This window comes from Natrix helvetica, assembly GCF_964273705.1.
Source record: "Natrix helvetica genome assembly, chromosome: 2".
Lineage (NCBI taxonomy): Eukaryota > Metazoa > Chordata > Lepidosauria > Squamata > Natricidae > Natrix > Natrix helvetica.
This window is the reverse complement of record NC_138552.1, coordinates 15,591,977-15,609,994: the sequence shown is the minus strand read 5'-3', so window position 1 is coordinate 15,609,994 and position 18,018 is coordinate 15,591,977. Positions and strand designations below refer to the sequence as shown.

The 18,018-nt window shown below is 40.9% G+C and overlaps 1 protein-coding gene across 3 annotated transcripts in view; it reads right to left on the bottom strand.

The window, feature by feature from the left end:
* Nucleotides 1–18,018, bottom strand: part of WDR7 (WD repeat domain 7) — a 273,050-nt gene that overhangs the window by 219,718 nt on the left and 35,314 nt on the right. For all 3 annotated transcript variants that reach the window (XM_081943578.1, XM_081943577.1, XM_081943579.1), the window contains exons 11-14: nucleotides 17,225–17,467; nucleotides 13,561–13,781; nucleotides 11,781–11,976; nucleotides 10,761–10,975 (exon numbers count right to left, since the gene is read on the bottom strand). In XM_081943578.1, coding sequence (XP_081799704.1) covers nucleotides 10,761–10,975; nucleotides 11,781–11,976; nucleotides 13,561–13,781; nucleotides 17,225–17,467 — 875 coding nt within the window. The remainder of the gene's footprint in view (nucleotides 1–10,760; nucleotides 10,976–11,780; nucleotides 11,977–13,560; nucleotides 13,782–17,224; nucleotides 17,468–18,018) is intronic.

The following is an 18,018-nucleotide window of genomic DNA, read 5'->3' as shown; positions in this document are numbered from 1 at the left end:
TGTATTTGGGTCTTTTCCCATGTAACATTGAGATTGTCTTGGCAACATTTCAGCGAGGTCTCACGATCCATCTTCAGGCTGGTGTTTTCAGCTTAAAGCGTGGTCGGAGCTGCCGTCTTTCTATACACTCACTCCACTTCATAGAAACAAAACCTAAAATCCAGAGCTTCGATGTCATATCCCTCTTCACCCAAGTGCCTATAAAAGAAGCCTTGACAGCTACCCAGAACAAACACAACCTCCCTAAACACATCCTGGACCCGACCAACCACTGCCTAACCAACACATACTTCATCCATAATGGACAAAGATACAAACAGATAGAAGGAGCATCCATGGGATCACCCCTCTCACCTGTCATCGCAAACTTATACATGGAACATTTTGAAACTAACACCTTAGATAAATCTGAACACAAACACAAACTCTGGCTTAGATATGTTGATGACACTTTCGTGATTTGGCCACACAGGAAAGAAAAACTGGACAACTTCCTCACACATCTCAACAGCCTACATCCCAAAATACAATTCACCATGGAAATAGAAGCAAACAACCAACTTCCCTTTCTGGACGTCCTAATCTACAAAAAATCCAATGGCTCTACAAAAAATCCAATGGCTTAAACACACAATCCCATCACCACCCTGCACAGATCAACTCTGTAGCCAAGACCCTTATCTCCAGAACCAAACGCCTAGCCGACAAAGACACACACTCTCACAAACGTATTAATCTCCAACGGATTCCAAAGAAAAACAATTACCAACCTAATCCAAAGGGAGACTCCCCCCAAAAACTGAGACACAGAACAGGACAACGGCATCGCCCTCCTCCCTTACATCAAAGGCACCACAGATAAAATCAGCAAAATTCTCCACAAACACAATATCAAGACAGCCTTCAACACTGACCAAAAAATAGCCAATATCTTAAGAAACCCCAAAGACAAAATCCAGCTAGAAAACCAAGAAGTCTACGAAATACCATGCAAAATCTGCCCCGCAACATACATAGGACAAACGAACAGGAAAATAAATGCATGCATCACAGAACGTAAGAACGCAGTAAGAAAAAAAGAAAAAACTTCCTCCCTTTTCCAGCACCTTAAAGCTACAGGACATGAAATTAATTTTGAAGGAACCAGGTTAATCTCCAAAACAGAACACTTCCACAAGAGAATAATTATGGCAGCTATTGAAATAGAAAAACACCCCCACAACATGAATAAATGTGATGATACCTCTCACCTACCAGACATCTGGAAACCAGCCCTAGTCAACAAGCGAGCCCCACCCACCACCCAGGCCGTTACAACACAAAACAACAATGGACACACAGCCAGCACCAATCAGAACCAATCTACCAATCATGATACAACCACACAACCAATCCATCCATCCATCCATATATATGTGTGTGTGTGTGTGTGTGTATTTGTGTTACAGCCCCTGGTATGCCCAAATATGGGAGGGAGCTCACTACTCCCCCTTTCTGTCCTTCGGCTCATTACAGAGGACCATCCAGGCAGAAAACCATATTTTTATTTTTAATGTTGCATTTTTATATTTGTGTTGTATTTGTGCTGATAAATAAATAAAGGAAGACTAGTATAGATCTATTTCAAGCTATTTAGCTCTCATCAGCTAGCCATACGTTCAAATCCCAGTAAGGGTATGGCTAGCTGATGAGAGCTAAATAGCTTGAAATAGATCTATACTAGTCTCCCTTTATTTATTTATCAGCACAAATACAACATACACACACACACACACACACACACACACACACACTTATGTTAGCTTTTAAAGTAATAATAAATATTATACTGAAAATAAATGTCCTTGGTTGTTTGCTTGCAGATGTCTCATTAAGGCTAGATAACATCATCAGTGCTGGTGAGTGTGGGGTTTGCTGCCTTAAGTGCATACGGTAGTTTGCCCTACCAATGTTGTTAGGTGTGTGTGTTCTACTCCTGCCTTAAGTGCAAAGCTGGGTGACTTTGGACTACTCACTCTTTCTCAGCCCTAAAAAAGAAGTGAGGACAAACCATTTCTAAACTCTTGCAAAGAAAAGGGCAGGGAATTATCAGGAGTTAGAAAGGATGGGCCGGTGTGTGTGTGTGTGTGGAATCACTTAACTGAAAGATCAGATGTCCCAAAAATGCTTTTTCAAAAGTCAGCTGGACTTTCTTTGTTTTGTTTTGCTTTTTCTCAAAGACCTTTCATTTCTCATCCAAGAAGGTTCTTCAGTTCTGGCTGAATGACGGAGAACAGAAGGATTTACATTGGAATATAAATATAAATCCTTCCATTCTCTGCTATTCAGGCAGAACTGAAGGAGCTTCTTGGATGAAAACGTCTTCAAGCAAAAAAAAAAAAAAAAATCCAAGAAAGTCCAGCTGCCTTTTGAAAAAAGCACCTTTGAGACAACCATGAGGTGGATGACTGAGAATTTCTGTCAAAGGATCAGATTTCTTTTCCCCAAATAATCACCTAAGAATTGGGCTGGGGTTGGGTATCTTACATTCTCTAAGAATAAAAACACTACTGAAAGCTAGAACGTATAATAACTTTGCATTTCCTAGTCATCCTTTAAAAATTAGCACCAACGGTCAGGACAAGTAGGCTCATCAGTGTAACTCCCTACTCATTTTTATATCACTCATTTCCAGCCAACTAACACAAAGTGGCTCTTGAAAACACCTTTTTACCAGCTCAATTATTCTCCTGGCTCCAATGTCTGGGAAAATAGTTAAGTCTTCACGGCTTTCCAAAAGATCAAACATGTTGAGAGTAACAGCCAGCCAAAGCTAAAGTGGTAAGGTGCTCATATTCTGACCTAGGCTTCCTGAGAAAGCATAAATCACAATCTTAGTCCCCCAAACCCTCTTTTATTTATACGGCTGTAAATTATGGTCATTTACAGCCTGCAAGGCTTCACAAACAGTCTGTGAAGGTTCCGACAGATGTCTGCTCGAGTTGCCACAGTCTTTCAGGGGAATGTTGATAAACACCCACCTTATCTCCAGGGGAATGCTGCCACAGACCTAATCGTCAAATGCAGAGCAAGGCCAAACTTACCATAGAGTCAAACAAAACTTTTCAAAGCTTGAACTGACCAGATGAACTAATTGCTTCCTGCAAAAAGCTCACCTCCCATTCGCTCCTCTTTTATGTCTTATGGGAGGGGCCAATCATCTCCAAGCCTTACTCCCAAGTCGACCCTGTTTTCTTAATTGGGCTCGCCTTCTGGCAGCTCTGTGCATGCACACATTGGGAACAGGCTCCTGTTGTTCTTCTGCCTCGCTGATGTCAGACTCCGGAGTCTCCAAAGCAGGGGTGAAATTCAGCAGGTTCTGATAGGTTCTGAAGAACCGGTAGCAGAAATGTTGAGTAGTTCGGAGAACCAGCAAATACCTCTTGCTGGCCCCAGAGTGGGGTGGAGATTTTGCAGTATCCTTCCCCTGCCACGCCCACTAAGCCACGCCCACAGAACCGGTAATAAAAAAAATTGAATTTCACCACTGCTTCAGAGGCAGCAAATAACTACCAGATGGCCTTGGTCCCCTCTCTGCTTCCAATGCAAAGCCCTCATCCGAGCCTTCCCCAGACTCTAGGACTAGTCCATGGTCCTCCCCAACCTCCTCACTGTCCGAATCTGCTGCCAGCTCTGCTGGCCGCTGGTGGGCCACAACAATTCACAGAAAAGACACTCTTGTTGGATCCTGCCAGATGACAATTCTGATTGAAAGGACTTGGAAGATGCCCTTCATAACCAAAATTAATCAGGAGAGTGAAAACAACAGGAATAAGGCTGTTCCTCAAAAATCTGATCCCCGTGCTATCCAGAACTTTAAAAATATTAACTGGAAATTTGAATCGCACCTGAGAGCCAGTAACATGGGCATAATACTACACATCCCAAAGGTGCTTTTTTTTCCCCTCAAGAGGCAACTAGACTTTCTGGTTTTTCTTTCTTTGAAGACATCTCACTTCTCATCCAAGAAGCTTCTTCAGCTCTCACTGGATGGGGGGGGGGATTGAAGGGTTTATACTCCTTGCAGACAGCTGCTTATTTGCATTATTTGAGATTTATCTGTGTCTTCAGATGTACAACTGTCTGCAAGAAATATAAATCCTTCCGTTCCCCACCATCCAGTCAGAGCTGAAAAAACGTCTTGGATGAGAAGCGAAATGTCTTCAAAGAAAAAACAAGAAAGTCCAGTTGCCTCTTCAAAAAGCACCTTTCGGACAACCATGACCTGGATGCCTGAGAATCTCCATAGACAATACTACGCATCCATACTGGCTCATATCACTGCATTTTGGACTAACTGAAATTCCAGATGTACTTCAGAGGCAAGTATCATGTAGAGAGCACTGCAGTTATCCACTGGGGATGGGACTGAACCATGAACAGCTCTGTGTAATGTCTTCTGATGCAGGAAGGGACACAATTGGTAGAACAACCTCCAATCACAGTGCCCCCCCCCCCATTCCTCTGTCAGGACCCGTGCCCCCATTCTGTCTGGAATACTACAACCCCATCCAGCGTTAAGGATGGGGGGGGGAAATCACCAGACCCAGGATGACCTAATACTCAAAGCCAGTCCATCTGGCTAGGGTTGAGTTGAAGCCTTTTCATTCCTATCCAGCTTACCACAAAGAAAGAAAGAAAATTAAAAATGAAAGCCATGAATCGTACATAGGATTTTACTTCCTGAATAGTGATTTACGGAAGTAATTTCTTAAGCATCTGTATAATGTTAAATATTGCAACCCATGTGAATTCGGCTTCCTTTTAGTATTTTATATTATTAGAAAGAAGTAGTTGATATTTTTGGCTTTATTCCGACATTTCAGGGATTTTTTTTTTAGTTTTAAGCTTGTGGGGGGAAATGATCCGAAGATGTATAATAGAAAAATAGTAATGTTAGAGCTTACTAGCAATCCTGTTTCCCAGGTTTACACATGTGGATTTCATCGATTTTAAACCTGGCTAAAATCTATATAGCCAGGTGTGTGGAAGGGTTGCAAATAAAAAAAAATCTATATAAAAATGTCTAAAATCTCTACAAGTATGAATCTAACAAAAAGTAGATCTCTAATGCCCTCTACTGTCCTGCTCTTAAAAAGCAAAGCAACTTTGTTCTGAAGAGCACCGAACTTCTATCGTAATTATGGTTTGATATCTGATCATCTTTGTTCCTAAAGCCTTCTGTCAAAGTAATAATCAAAACACCATCATATTATGCTATGTAAATCTGAAACACTTGTTCATTGAAATTTATATAACGAGGAACTGTGGATTCCTTGATAATTACCGTATTTTTCGGAGTATAAGATGCACCGGAGTATAAGATGCACCAAGATTTTGAAGAGGTAAATTTTTAAAAAAGGTTTTTGCACTCTGCAGGCCTCCCAACCCCCCCTGCATGCCTTGTTTTTTGGTGAAAAACAGGGCATGCAGAGAGTTTGAAAGTCCTGCAAATGCTCTTAGGGGCTGGGAGGGGTGGCAAAAACGAGCAAAAAAACGGCCTTTTTTTCGCTCGCTTTTGCCACCCCTCCCAGCCCCCAGGAGCACTTTGCAGGCCTCCCAAACCCTCTGCACATCCATTTTTGTGAAGGGAGTGGGGTTTCAGGAGGCCAAAAATGCTGTATTCAGTGTATAAGATGCACCCAGATTTTCACCCTCTTGGGGGGGGGAAGGTGCGTCTTACACTCTGAAAAATACGGTATGTCACAGCTCAACTACTGCCATAGTGGTCCATGTAGAGCTGACTTTGAACACCTCTCAGAAGTTTCAACTGGTCCAGAATGCAGCAGTGTGGGCAATGATGGGTGTATTTTTCTTAATCCATGTGACATCTCTGTTCCACAAGGTGTATGCTTGCAGATGTGTTTCAAGGCTAATATGAACTGACAGGGTTGGTATGCTTGAGGCCCCTTCAATTAAACAGAGTCATATTTGGGGATTCAGGAGTGGCAGCTTCTGTTTTAGTGCCCATCTTCTGAAATGAAGATTCGCCACTGCAATCTGGGTGCTTTACACCCTGATAATGCTCTGGAGGACCTGTCAACCCTGAAGCTGGCCTAACCGTGGCCATTTTCTTTTTGTAGCTTTCCTCTAAGGAGGTTTCTCTTCGCATTGCTCAGGGATGACACAGCCTGGAGCTAAGGGGCCAGGGAGGGGGTTGTAGAGATAGCTGGGGTGTTGTGTAGCCTAAATAAAATTATTTCCCCTGGGAATCAAGGACGTTCGTGCAGGTGTTCGAAAGGTAGAGATGGAGGTCCCCTGGCAACTAGACTACTACATGCTTATTGGACCATTTGACCCTGGGGGGAAGTGACAAAGTTTTACTTTTAATTGGGTGTAAAACCGGCGGGAACTTAGAGCTGGTTTCCCACTAAGTCTGTGTCAATTTGATATGTCCCAATAAAACGTTCTTTGAGGAATATACCTGCCTCGGAGTTCTCATTGAAGGGGATGTATTATTTGGAACTTTGACAGGGCATTGAAAACCTGGCTGTTCTTAGAAGCCCTGGATTAAGGTGGCTGGAAAAAAAACCTTCCTGAGTTTTAATGTTGGTTGGAATCACCATCTTATTTGTTATCTGCTTCTTATTTGTTTTGTTGATTTTTAAAATGGTTTTTTTTTTAATCTTTTTTGTTACACTGCGGGCCACTCAGTGCAATTTGGAATCAAACAGAATAAATTAATTGAATTAACGTAACGTGGAAAAAAATCTGCTGAGCGTAACCTGCTGCTTATTCAGAAGTCTAACAGTACCAAAATGGAAAACCTGAAAGGAAAAAGTATTCACAGTGAGGTTGAGACTGCTTAAAAGATTTCTACTGGAACACAAAAGATTCCCTTTATGGCATCCAAAGAAAGGAAGAATCAGCTGCAATGGAATAATTGCATTTTAATTCAATATTGTGATAAGCAGCTTAGGTCAAACCAACTGCTGAACCGAGTCAATTATTTAAGATGCTAGTAATTTAATGATGCTCTTAGGTTTCAGTAATGCTTAACACCTACTGCTGCAACACAGTCTCAACCCCTGCAGGCAAAGCAATTAAATATTTGAAAAGAATCAGAATCGTGTTATGTCTTCATAATCAGCTGCTTATAAAGTTCCCGGAAAAAACACTGAATATGATGAATTCCAGACTACGGTTCAACAAATCAGGAGTTAGATCTTTGATCTGTCAAGCTCACGACAGTCTATTTCGATGGTTTCAGATAGAATTTATCCCAGCCTAAGCTAAAATGCTGTGGACATAACTTGCAACAAATTCAAAAGATCAGTCAACAATTGTCCTCGGTGCTCAATTTACCATTGAGTAAAATATATATATGGCTTAAAATACATTGAGTAATATATATATATCCTGCCGAAACGTTGCAAAAACAATCTCAACCTTACACGGGAAAAGACCCGAATACAACAAAACCAGCATATATATATACTAGTCTCCCTTTATTTATTTATCAGCACAAATACAACACAAATATAAAAAGGCAACATTAAAAATAAAAATATGGGTTTCTGTCTGGATGGTTGTCTGTGATGAGCCGAATGACAGAAAGAGGGAGTAGTGAGCTCCCTCCCATATTTGGGCATACCAGGGGTTGTAACACACACACATACATATATACATACATACATACATACATACATACTAGCTTGGCTGGCTTCAAAAAACAAAGGACTGGATCAATTCATGGAAGTCATGGGGATCAATGGCTCTTAGTCTTCATGGTAGTGTGACTGTCCTGGAAAACCATCTTTTACTTGGCTTCCTGGTCCATTTAATTGGCCACTGTAAAACAGAGTGTTGGGCTCCTTGTTCCCTGAAAATAAGACCTCCCCGGATAATAAGCCCAATCGGGCTTTTGAGTGCATGCGCTAAAATAAGCCCTCCCCGAAAATATTGCAATACAGCAGCAGCCAAGAGGTGACTACGCTCGCGCCTTCTGCACCTCAAAAATAGTAAGACCTCCCTGGAAATAAGGCCAAGCGCTTATTTCTGGGGTCAAAAGAAAATAAGATCCTGTCTTATTTTCGGGGAAACATGGTCGATGGCTAGTAGATGGTCCAATCCAGCAGGGAACTGCTTATGCTTATGTTTTTTTTATTTATTATGGGGCTTCTTAAAAGTCTCAGTTTGCAGCTGTTCTCCTAAGAATGAATCCAACCTGTCATCTTTCACAGTGAGCTCTCCATGGTACTGACAGTGCCTTGTTCTGCCAAAGGCCAAGCCTTATTTATGATTCTTTCTATTCCCTTATAACCATCTGATTTATAGCTAGCTTCTTCAGGTTCCTTAGGAAAGCCGGTACAACTAGAAGCTGGGACTCTAGAAAGCCAGAGGTTTGAAGCATGTGAAATACCAAAGAAATGCCTACTGCTATGTAGTTCTATTATCTGGAGAACTGAAAGACTAGAACCTTGATGGCGAACCTATGGCACGCATGCCACAGAGGTGGTACGTGGGCCCTCTCTGCTGGCACGTGAGTCCTTGCCCAGCTCAGCTCCACTGTACATGCATGCATGCATGCATGCATGCATGCCTCCCACTGGCCAGCTGATTTTCGGGTCTCTGCCGTGCATGTGGGAGTTGCGTGCGCATGTACAGGGGTTGGGAGGCTTCCCCAGTGCCCTGTTTTTGGTCCAAAAGAGGCTTCAGGGAGGCCTGCTAGCCACAAAATGGGGCACAGGGGTCATGCACATAGGCACAGGGATGCATTGTATTATGGGTGTGGGCACACACACACTGTCTCTCTTTCTCACACACACACACACACACACACAAACATGATTTCAGCACGTGAGGACAAAAAGGTTAGCTATCACTGGACTAGAAGAATAAGGGGTGTTTTTCTCTAAAAATACAGACACTCAAAAGTGCATTTATGTCTCAAAGTCTATTTATATTTTCTTGTACTTGTTAACTTATTTTTTTTTTAATTATAAACCTGGACAGGATTGAGTTCATAAAAAAAATATTTACTAATGTAAGTTCATAAAACAGCAGGTATATTCTGACGTATGGGGCGTGAAGGGACAACAGAGAGTAAAATACAAGTAAAAAGAAGAGGGACGTGGGCGGGGACCGGTTAGATTTTTGCTAGGAGGGGGCCGGGGGGAAGCTCCTTAGCCTCCGTTTCTTTTTCTGCCTCCTCGCTTCTCATCCCCACCCGACTTCAGGATCCTCCCTAATCATTGTGGGTCGAAAAGAAAAAAGGGAAAGGGGCACTTGTTTTGAAGTGCCCGAGAGGAGGGAGGGGAGCGGGCGCCCGGCACACAGAAGAGCCGCATTAAAATGTGTAAAGAGCCGCATGTGGCTCGCGAGCCGCGGCTTGCCGACCACTGCACTAGCCCTAAGAAGAAAGCAATGACAAGCTACTTCAGAAAATGTTGCCAAGAAAACTATATGGATTTTGTGACTTGAGGGTGTGCACTTACACAAATGTATGAGTGTGGAAACACACAGAGTGCATGTTTAAATCTACTTGATTGTGTTTGGTAATTATGATCTATAAAGGTGTTTAAAATTATTTCAGACTATAGAAAATGGAACCTTATTGTAAAATATATAATCCCTTGAATTCAAATCTGCATACAGACGGGAGGTTGAACAACTAGCCTTGTGGTGCGACGGGAGCAATCTTGAACTAAACATACTAAAAACCATAGAAATGGTGATAGGTTTTAGGAGAAATCCTCCTCTACTACCACCTCTTACAATACAAGACAACACAGTATCAAGAGTAGAGACCTTCAAGTTTCTAGGTTCTATCATATCTCAAGTCTTAAAATAGACGCCTAACATCAAAAACCTCATCAAAAAAGCACAACAAAGAATATTCTTTCTGCATCAACTCAGGAAGCTCAAACTGCCCAAGAGCTGCTAATTCAGTTCTACAGAGGAATCATTGAGTCTGTCATCTGCACCTCTATAACTGTCTGGTTTGGTTCTGAAACCAAACAAGACAAACACAGACTTCAACAGATAATTAGAACTGCAGAAAAAACAATTGCTACCAACCTGCCTTCCATCGAGGACCTGTATACTGCACAAGTCAAAAAGAGGGCTGTGAAAAAATGTCTACAGACCCCTCACATCCTGGACATAAATTGTTTCAACTTCTACCCTCAAAATAAAGCTACAGGGCACTGCACAGCAGAACAACTAGACACAAGGACAGTTTTTTTCTGGAATGCCATCCCTCTGCTAAACAACTAATTCCAACATCACTGTCAAAATATTTACTTAGACTATTACTATTCTTCTCATCCTTCCTATTACCTATTTCCTTTCTACTTATGACTATAACTTTGTTGCTTGTATCTTTATGATTTATATTGTTTTATCTGTTTCCTAGTATGATTTGATTGCTTATTGGTAACCTATGACTATCTCTAAGTGTTGTATCTCATGATGCTTGATGAATGTATTTTATTCACCTTATGTACACTGAGAGCATATGCACCGAAGACAAATTCCTTGTGTGTCCAATCACACTTGGCCAATAAAGAATTCTATTCTATTCTAGATCAAAGGGCAAAACTCTAGAAATGGGAAATTGTCTTGTGTTGGACTAAAGGGGAAAAGAAGGGTGAATTATTCATCTCCTCATTTTGTAACCTTCACCAAGACTGTCCTCTCACTAGAACAGAGAAGAGACGTTTCTGCACTGTATTGAGATGCAGCCAGCAATTACTTAAAAGAACAATTTAAGACCTTACTTTATCAGAGGAATCAGATGCCAACAGATTTGTGGCGAGTGTCTGAAGCTTCTGGTGAGCCACGTTTTTTAGTGCAGCGAGGCTACGTCTGGTCATGGCCTGCTTTAAGTTGACAGCTGGATGGCTGAGAGAATCAACTGCAGCGGGGACAGCTTCATCACAAGCATTCAGGATCTCAACAGCCGTTATTCCCATTACACATCGGTCAAGGGCACCTGAAGAATAATACAGAAAAAGGACAAAAAAACCAGCTTGGCTGTAGGTAGGTTGCCTTGCATAGTTTATAATGCGAGCAAAACAACTTTCTTAGGTCCAGAAATAATTTGCTTTACGGAGCTCCTATTCAATAAAAGCAATAAAAGGAAGTACTGTATTTTTCAGAGTATAAGATGCACCTTTTTCCCTCAAAAAAGAGGCTGAAAATCTGGGTGTGTCTTATACACTGAATACATCATTTTTTGCCTCCCGAAACCCTGCCCCCTTCACCAAAATGGCCGTGCAGAGCCTTTAGGAGGCTTTCAGAGTGCTCCTGGGGGCTGGGAAGGGCAGAAATGAGCAAAAAATGGGCTGTTTTTTGCTCGTTTTGCCCCCACCCACACCCCCAGGAGCACTCTGCAAGGCTCCTAATGTTATTCATGTCCTTTTAATGAAAAAAATGGCTCCATGTTCGTGAAAAACGAGCTGTTTTTTGCTCGTTTTTGCCCCACCCCACCAGGAGCACTCTACAAGCCTCCTAAAGGCTATTCATGCCCTTTAAAAAAAACAGGCCCGTTTTCACGAAAAACGGGCCATTTTGGGGAGGTCTGCAGAGTGCAAAAACTTTATTTTTTTGCATCTTCAAAAACTTGGTGCGTCTTATACTCCGGTGCATCTTATACTCCGAAAAATACGGTAGAAGGAAGACTGGAATTTAGTCTTCCAATAGATGGAAGACTAGAATTTAGCTCCTTGGAGACCGCGCTGTCCTACAACATTAAAAAAAAAGTCCTTTGCCAAGTCCTTTGCACATACGTAACTTACCAGTATCCATTTGCCATACGTAGACAGAACCATCTGTACAACCAACAACGAGGTAGTCATCTGAAGGTCTCCACTTTATGTTTTGAATAGGAAAGAGATGCCGGGAGGCTAACATGATGCACTTTTTTTCACGCAAACTTAGAAGTCCGACTGAGTGGTCACTGGCAACAGAACACACGCAGTGCTGCACTCTTGACTGAAAAAATGAGAAATCGGTATCTATGATCATCTTTTTCTTAGTGGTAAATCTTTCATATCCTTGAAATAAATTGTCTTTCCTTATGGAGTAAATTAGGGCAAATTATGCGGTGAGCAAAAAATAAAAACAGCCTACCTACCACAGTGTGAACATTTTTAAAACACGGTTTTTATTGAAGACGTTTTTCAACAGAAATAAAAACAGCAATAACTTCGAATTAAAGAAAAACAAAAGAGAAGCAATAATAAAGTGAAAAGGAAATATGGAAAAACGGAAAATAGATGGGAGGGCGGGGGAGGGGGAGGGGGAGAGGCAATTTTAAAGAAACAGCTTCTAGTATTCTTGAGAACACGTATAGATACATATTTTATTTTATATATTCCCTCTCTACGTATGTATTCCATCATACTTTCCATCAACTACCCTCTTTAATCTTAAAACCCCACAAGTTACCACAGTTTGAACATTTAGCCCAAAAGAGAAAAAGACTCCAGGACCTCTTCATTAGCAATCAGCACTCAGATCAGCATAGATTAACTTCAAGGTTAACTTCAGATCAACAATCAAGTAAGCAATACTCCAATCAAGAAATTGCCAAAGAGCTATGAGTAAACAGCCCATCCAAAGAATCGCTAAGACTGCCCCCATCCACACAGACAGGCAAGTCACCAGAAGATAAAGTGACAGTGAACATCACTCCTCACTAGCACTGATGATGTTTCATAGTTGGGCTAATGCAGTGCTTCTCAAATAGTGGGGCGGGCCCCCCAGGGGGGGGCGCGAGGCTCCGTAAAGGGGGGCTCAGCTCAAATTATTTTATATATTTTTGTTTTGCAGGTTAAAGTTTTTTTTAATATTGTGTTCCTTTAAATCCTGTGCTCCTTTAAATCTTTTCTGCTACAGTTAATAAAGGTATTCTTTGTTGTAAATTGATCCACATTTCTTTCTTTTTTTATTCATTTATACGTTAATAAGGATACAGTGTTATGCAGAGGTGTACTTATAACAATTTTATAGACAAATGATACTATTTACAGTCGCGCGGGGGGCGCAAAATGTTTTCTTCTTCCTAGGGGGGGCATGACAGAAAATAATTGAGAAGCACTGGGTTAATGTAATGTCTGCAAAAAAACAAGCAAGCTCAGAGAGCACCAAGGACCCCATATTTCACCCGAGCTATAAACATTCTCCTTTACTGGTACTATATATATGTTTTATAAACCATTTCCTAAATATACAGTTCTGTGTAAAATGTTCTAAACCGTATCATGATTTGAAATAGTGTTATTTTGTATTTAAATGGTACTTTGGATATTCTGCTTTACTGTTCTGTGTTTCATTTATTTTATTTAAAGCATGTATATAGCTGCCTATCTTTCAGCCAACTCTGTTGCATACTGTCCTTTACGCTGCCTTCCAACATGATATTCCAATTTTTGAAAATAAAACAAAAGTTTATAAACATAAGGTAGACCAATAATAAAAAGAAGATTTTCATCAAAGCAATTTCAAGTCTTGAAATATTATTCTTGATATTAGTCTTAAGAGAGGCACGAGCCAAGGTGATGCTCATTAACTTACACTGCAATTTTCTGGAGGGACCAAAAGCTGAGTGATTTCTCCACCATGCACACAGAAGATATGCTTCATTTCTCCAGAAAAGATGTCCCATATAATGACCGAAAAATCAATACCACCAGAGACCAGGTATCTTTGATCATAACGAGAGGAAACCTGGTGAGGATACAGCAAACAGGTGACTTTGTTTCGATGACCCCGCAGAGTTCTGTGAGGTGGCCAACCTGAAACATTAAAGCAGAAGAAAACACAAAACGCCACATATTGTGGGTCCGCAGGCATTGTGGGTCATTTCAAGATACGAAGAAAATGAAGTGGGAACGCATATGTGTCTTTGTAATAAAGATATGTACAGTAGGAAAATATATTAGTGATAAAGTCTCGGTATTCCATTTCTAATTTAGTTCATTTTCAATCTATTTTTTAATGAGGTTACTCCCATTTAGAATAGAATAGAATAGAATAACAGAATTGCAAGGGACCTTGGAGGTCTTCCAGTCCAACCCTCTGCTTAGGCAGGAAACCCTGCACCACTCCAGACAAATGGATATCCAACATCTTAAAAACTTCCAGGGTTGGAGCATTCACAACTTCTGGAGGCACTGGTTAATTGTTCTAACTGTCAGGAAATTTCTCCTTAGTTCTAAGATGCTTCTCTGCTTGATTAGTTTCCACCCATTGCTTCTTGTCCTGCCCTCAGGTGCTTTGGAGAATAGCTTGATTACCTCTTCTTTGTGGCAACCCCTGAGATATTGGAACACTGCTATCATGTCACCCCTAGTCCTCCTTTTCATAAGACTAGACATATCCAGTTTCTGAAACCGTTCTTCATATGTTTTAGCCTCCAGTCCCCTAATCATCTTTGTTGCTCTTCTCTGCACTCTTTCTAGAGTCTCAACATCTTTTTTACATCATGGTGACCAAAACTGAATGCAGTATTCCAAATGTGGACTTACCAAGGCATTATAAAGTGGTAACAATACTTCATGGGATCTTGATTCTATTCTTCTGTTTATGCAGCCTAGAACTGTATTGGCTTTTTTGGCAGCTGCTGCACACGGCTGGCTCATATTTAAATGGTTGTCCACTAGGACATTTGCTATTTGTTAATAAAATTGGCATTTAACATGCAGCATACCCAACCTCACATGTAGTGAAGCCACAAGAAGTTCCCTATGACAAAATGGTACATGCACCATATTTCACTGCTACATATTTGATGACCAATGCCTGAAATATGTACAAAAAAGCTGCTAGATATGTTTCACCTTCTAGGGTCAAAGATGCATCTCTTCCTAACTCTTACTTTATCAAACAGAGTCAATTCCATTTGAAGTGATAGTTAATACCTTGAGGTTTCCAAAGATAAGCAAACAAATAGACGAAAGAAACACTGTCTGCCTTCAGGAAAATATTTTCGCAAAAGCAGTATCCAAATCAGGAACCTTTGTAACAGAATGCAAAGTTCAGACAAGGAAGATTGAAAATCATACTTATTGAAGATGGCTACTATTTAAAAGATTTATTTAATTTGTTTAATTATGTTGCCAACAACTTGCCCGTGACTCTGGACAGCTTACTTCCTGTTAAGAGCAACCAAAAATCACCCAAACAAAAGACATTTTGCCTGGTATATCTGCACAAGTAACACCCTAAAAAAAGGGGAGTCATCTAACATTGTGGCACTGTGCTAATAGGAAAACCATTGTCTTCCTTAAGGAAGATAGGATTAAAGCCACTTGGATTTTAGGAGTATGCTGTTCCACAGGGTAGCCACACTGACGAGAGAACACATACCTCCAATGAGGCAAAACTAACTGCAACTCTACATACAACTCTGCCTTGTGCCCTGAAAGGCTTTGCACATGACAAGCAGCATCTTAAATTGCACACAAAAACACTAGTGGGAGCTAGCATAGCTTGCCAAGCAGTAGGATTATGTGAACGTACTGAAGTGTATCCCCGTATTCACAATTAGCTTCAGTTTTGAAGCCCCCCCCCCCCAATACAGCATGTTGCACTACTCCTCTAAATGGGATTCAGAAGAAAGAAGTCACCACAAATATTTTTAAACACGTGTCCCGTTTTCAGTACAAATCATACTTTTTCATGAATGGTACTTGTCGCCTAACCTTCTTCTGTTAAGCGAAACATATGAATCCATTCTAATACATTTATTCAAGGTGATTCACTCATTACCTAACAGCCGTTTAATTGTGTGTTTATTTTTACTTCGTTTTGCATGGGAAGCAACTGATTAAAGTGTCCTATTATGTATTCCTGGGATGATGAAGATGAAGATGATCATCATCATCACCAAATTCATTGATAGGCCAAATACCCTTTTGCTACCACAAAGATCATATTATCAATACATTCCCATCTTTGCAGTAACTTTAAAAACAACAATAATCATTGACCAGTCCCTACAACAGATTTATTGCATACTCTACAGCAGGGGTGTCAAACTAGCGGCAGGCGGGCTGGATGCATCATGCGCAGGCCACACCCACCCCAGTTCTGTGAAGGGGAAAATGCCATGGTATGCATGTGACAGTAACAAGATGCAGCCAGTTTGACACCCATGCTCTACAGTATTCCCGGGTATTCTGATCCTATTACCCCCATCGTGTTACAAATGCAAGGCATCTGAACAAAATAAATGATGGCAATTAAAATTTATTTTTATGGCATGCTTTCAACTTCTTTGAAATATTGCCGTGTCATTCGGAAATAAGCTCAAAGTGTTTTTGGCATAGTTTCTGAATTTAAAAAATAATAACTTAATTATAATGAATGCAAGCAAAAATTATTCCATGCGTAAATGGAACCACCTCTTCTATATCAGTTGAATATGAATACATGTAGTCCTCGACTTACAACAGTTCATTTAGTGACAGTTCAAGGTTACAGGGGCACTGAAAAAAGTTATAACTGTATTTCACTTACAAACGTTGCAGCATCTCCAAATTCAGTGATCAAAATTCAGATGCTTGGCAACTGACTCCTATTTATGGCGGTTGCAGTGTCCCAGGATCATGTGATCACTTTTTGCAACAATTTAACAAGCAAAGGTGGCCCAGTGGCTAAGACGCTGAGCTTGTTGATCAGAAAGGTCAGCAGTTTGGTGGTTCAAATTCCTAGTGCCGTGTAACGGAGTGAGCTCCCATTACTTATTGTCGCTTCTGCCAACCTAGCAGTTCGAAAGCATGTACAAATGTAGGTAGAAAAAGAGGAACCACCTTTGGTGGGAAGGTTACAGCGTTCCGTGCGCCTTCGGCGTTTAGTCATGATGGCCACATGACCACGGAGACGTCTTCGGACAGCACTGGCTCTTCGACTTTGAAACGGAGAGGAGCACCGCCCCCTAGAGTTGGGAACGACTAGCACATATGTGCAAGGAGAACCTTTACCTTTAACAAGCAAAGTCAATGGGGAAGCCAGATTCACTTAACAATTATGTCACCAACTTAACCGTAGTGATTCATTTAACAACTATGGCAAAAAAGGTCATAAAATGGGGCAAAATCCACTTAACAAATGTCTCACTTAGCAGCAGAAATATGGGGCTCAATTGTGGCTGTAAGTCGAGAACTACCTGTACAGACAACCAATTTAATGCCCACGATGTAATAAGTCACCCCTGAGCCCTTATTATTTCACACACCTCTTCTGCACATATGTTCATCTTGCAAAAGCTGCACTATGGCAGTCTGAGTGGCTGGAACAATCACAATACTTCCATCTTCACGTCCACAAACCAGTCGCCCATGTGCTGGGATGTAGACACTTGCTGTCACCTTCAAAGGATCGTCACTATTTGGGATGAAACTCAACTGATCTATAATACCAGCTGGGTGAAGTTTGCTAAACGCTTCTTGTAGAGATGTACAAGTAGTAACCGGCAATCCTGGTTTTTTTTTAAAAAAAAACAAAATACATTGAAAACATTAAATAAATGAAAGGCTCAGAAAAAGCAATGCCAGAGATAATGCTCACTAAATCAAAATCTTCAACAAAAAAATTAAGTTTGTTCGTGGCCTTGCATTGCAGTTCAGTATTTGCTTTTGTGAATCATAAATGAAGCAGTAAGGAGGGAATTTACTGGTGGGGGGGGGACTGGCTATAGTTACTAGGAGTAGGGTAGTAAACAATGGTGAAGAATTGGGCATAAGCCTAGGAAGGATAAGATAAACATATCTGCTAATTCCTATAATTAAATATAAAACATAAATAATGCTTCAAGTGGAGCCTGACTCTTGATGGCAGCAACAGAGAAGTGGCTTGTCCCTGGGGATATATTTTCACCTTACCAGTTTGGCTTACAGCTTGGTTATTTTCTGATCTTAATAGAAGAGAATATTTGTAATTTGGGGTTGAATTGTGGAGTTCTCAGTGCCCTCGGAGCTTATTTGTTTGTTTGCAGACCTTTTTCATTATCCAACTAAGTTATAATATCAG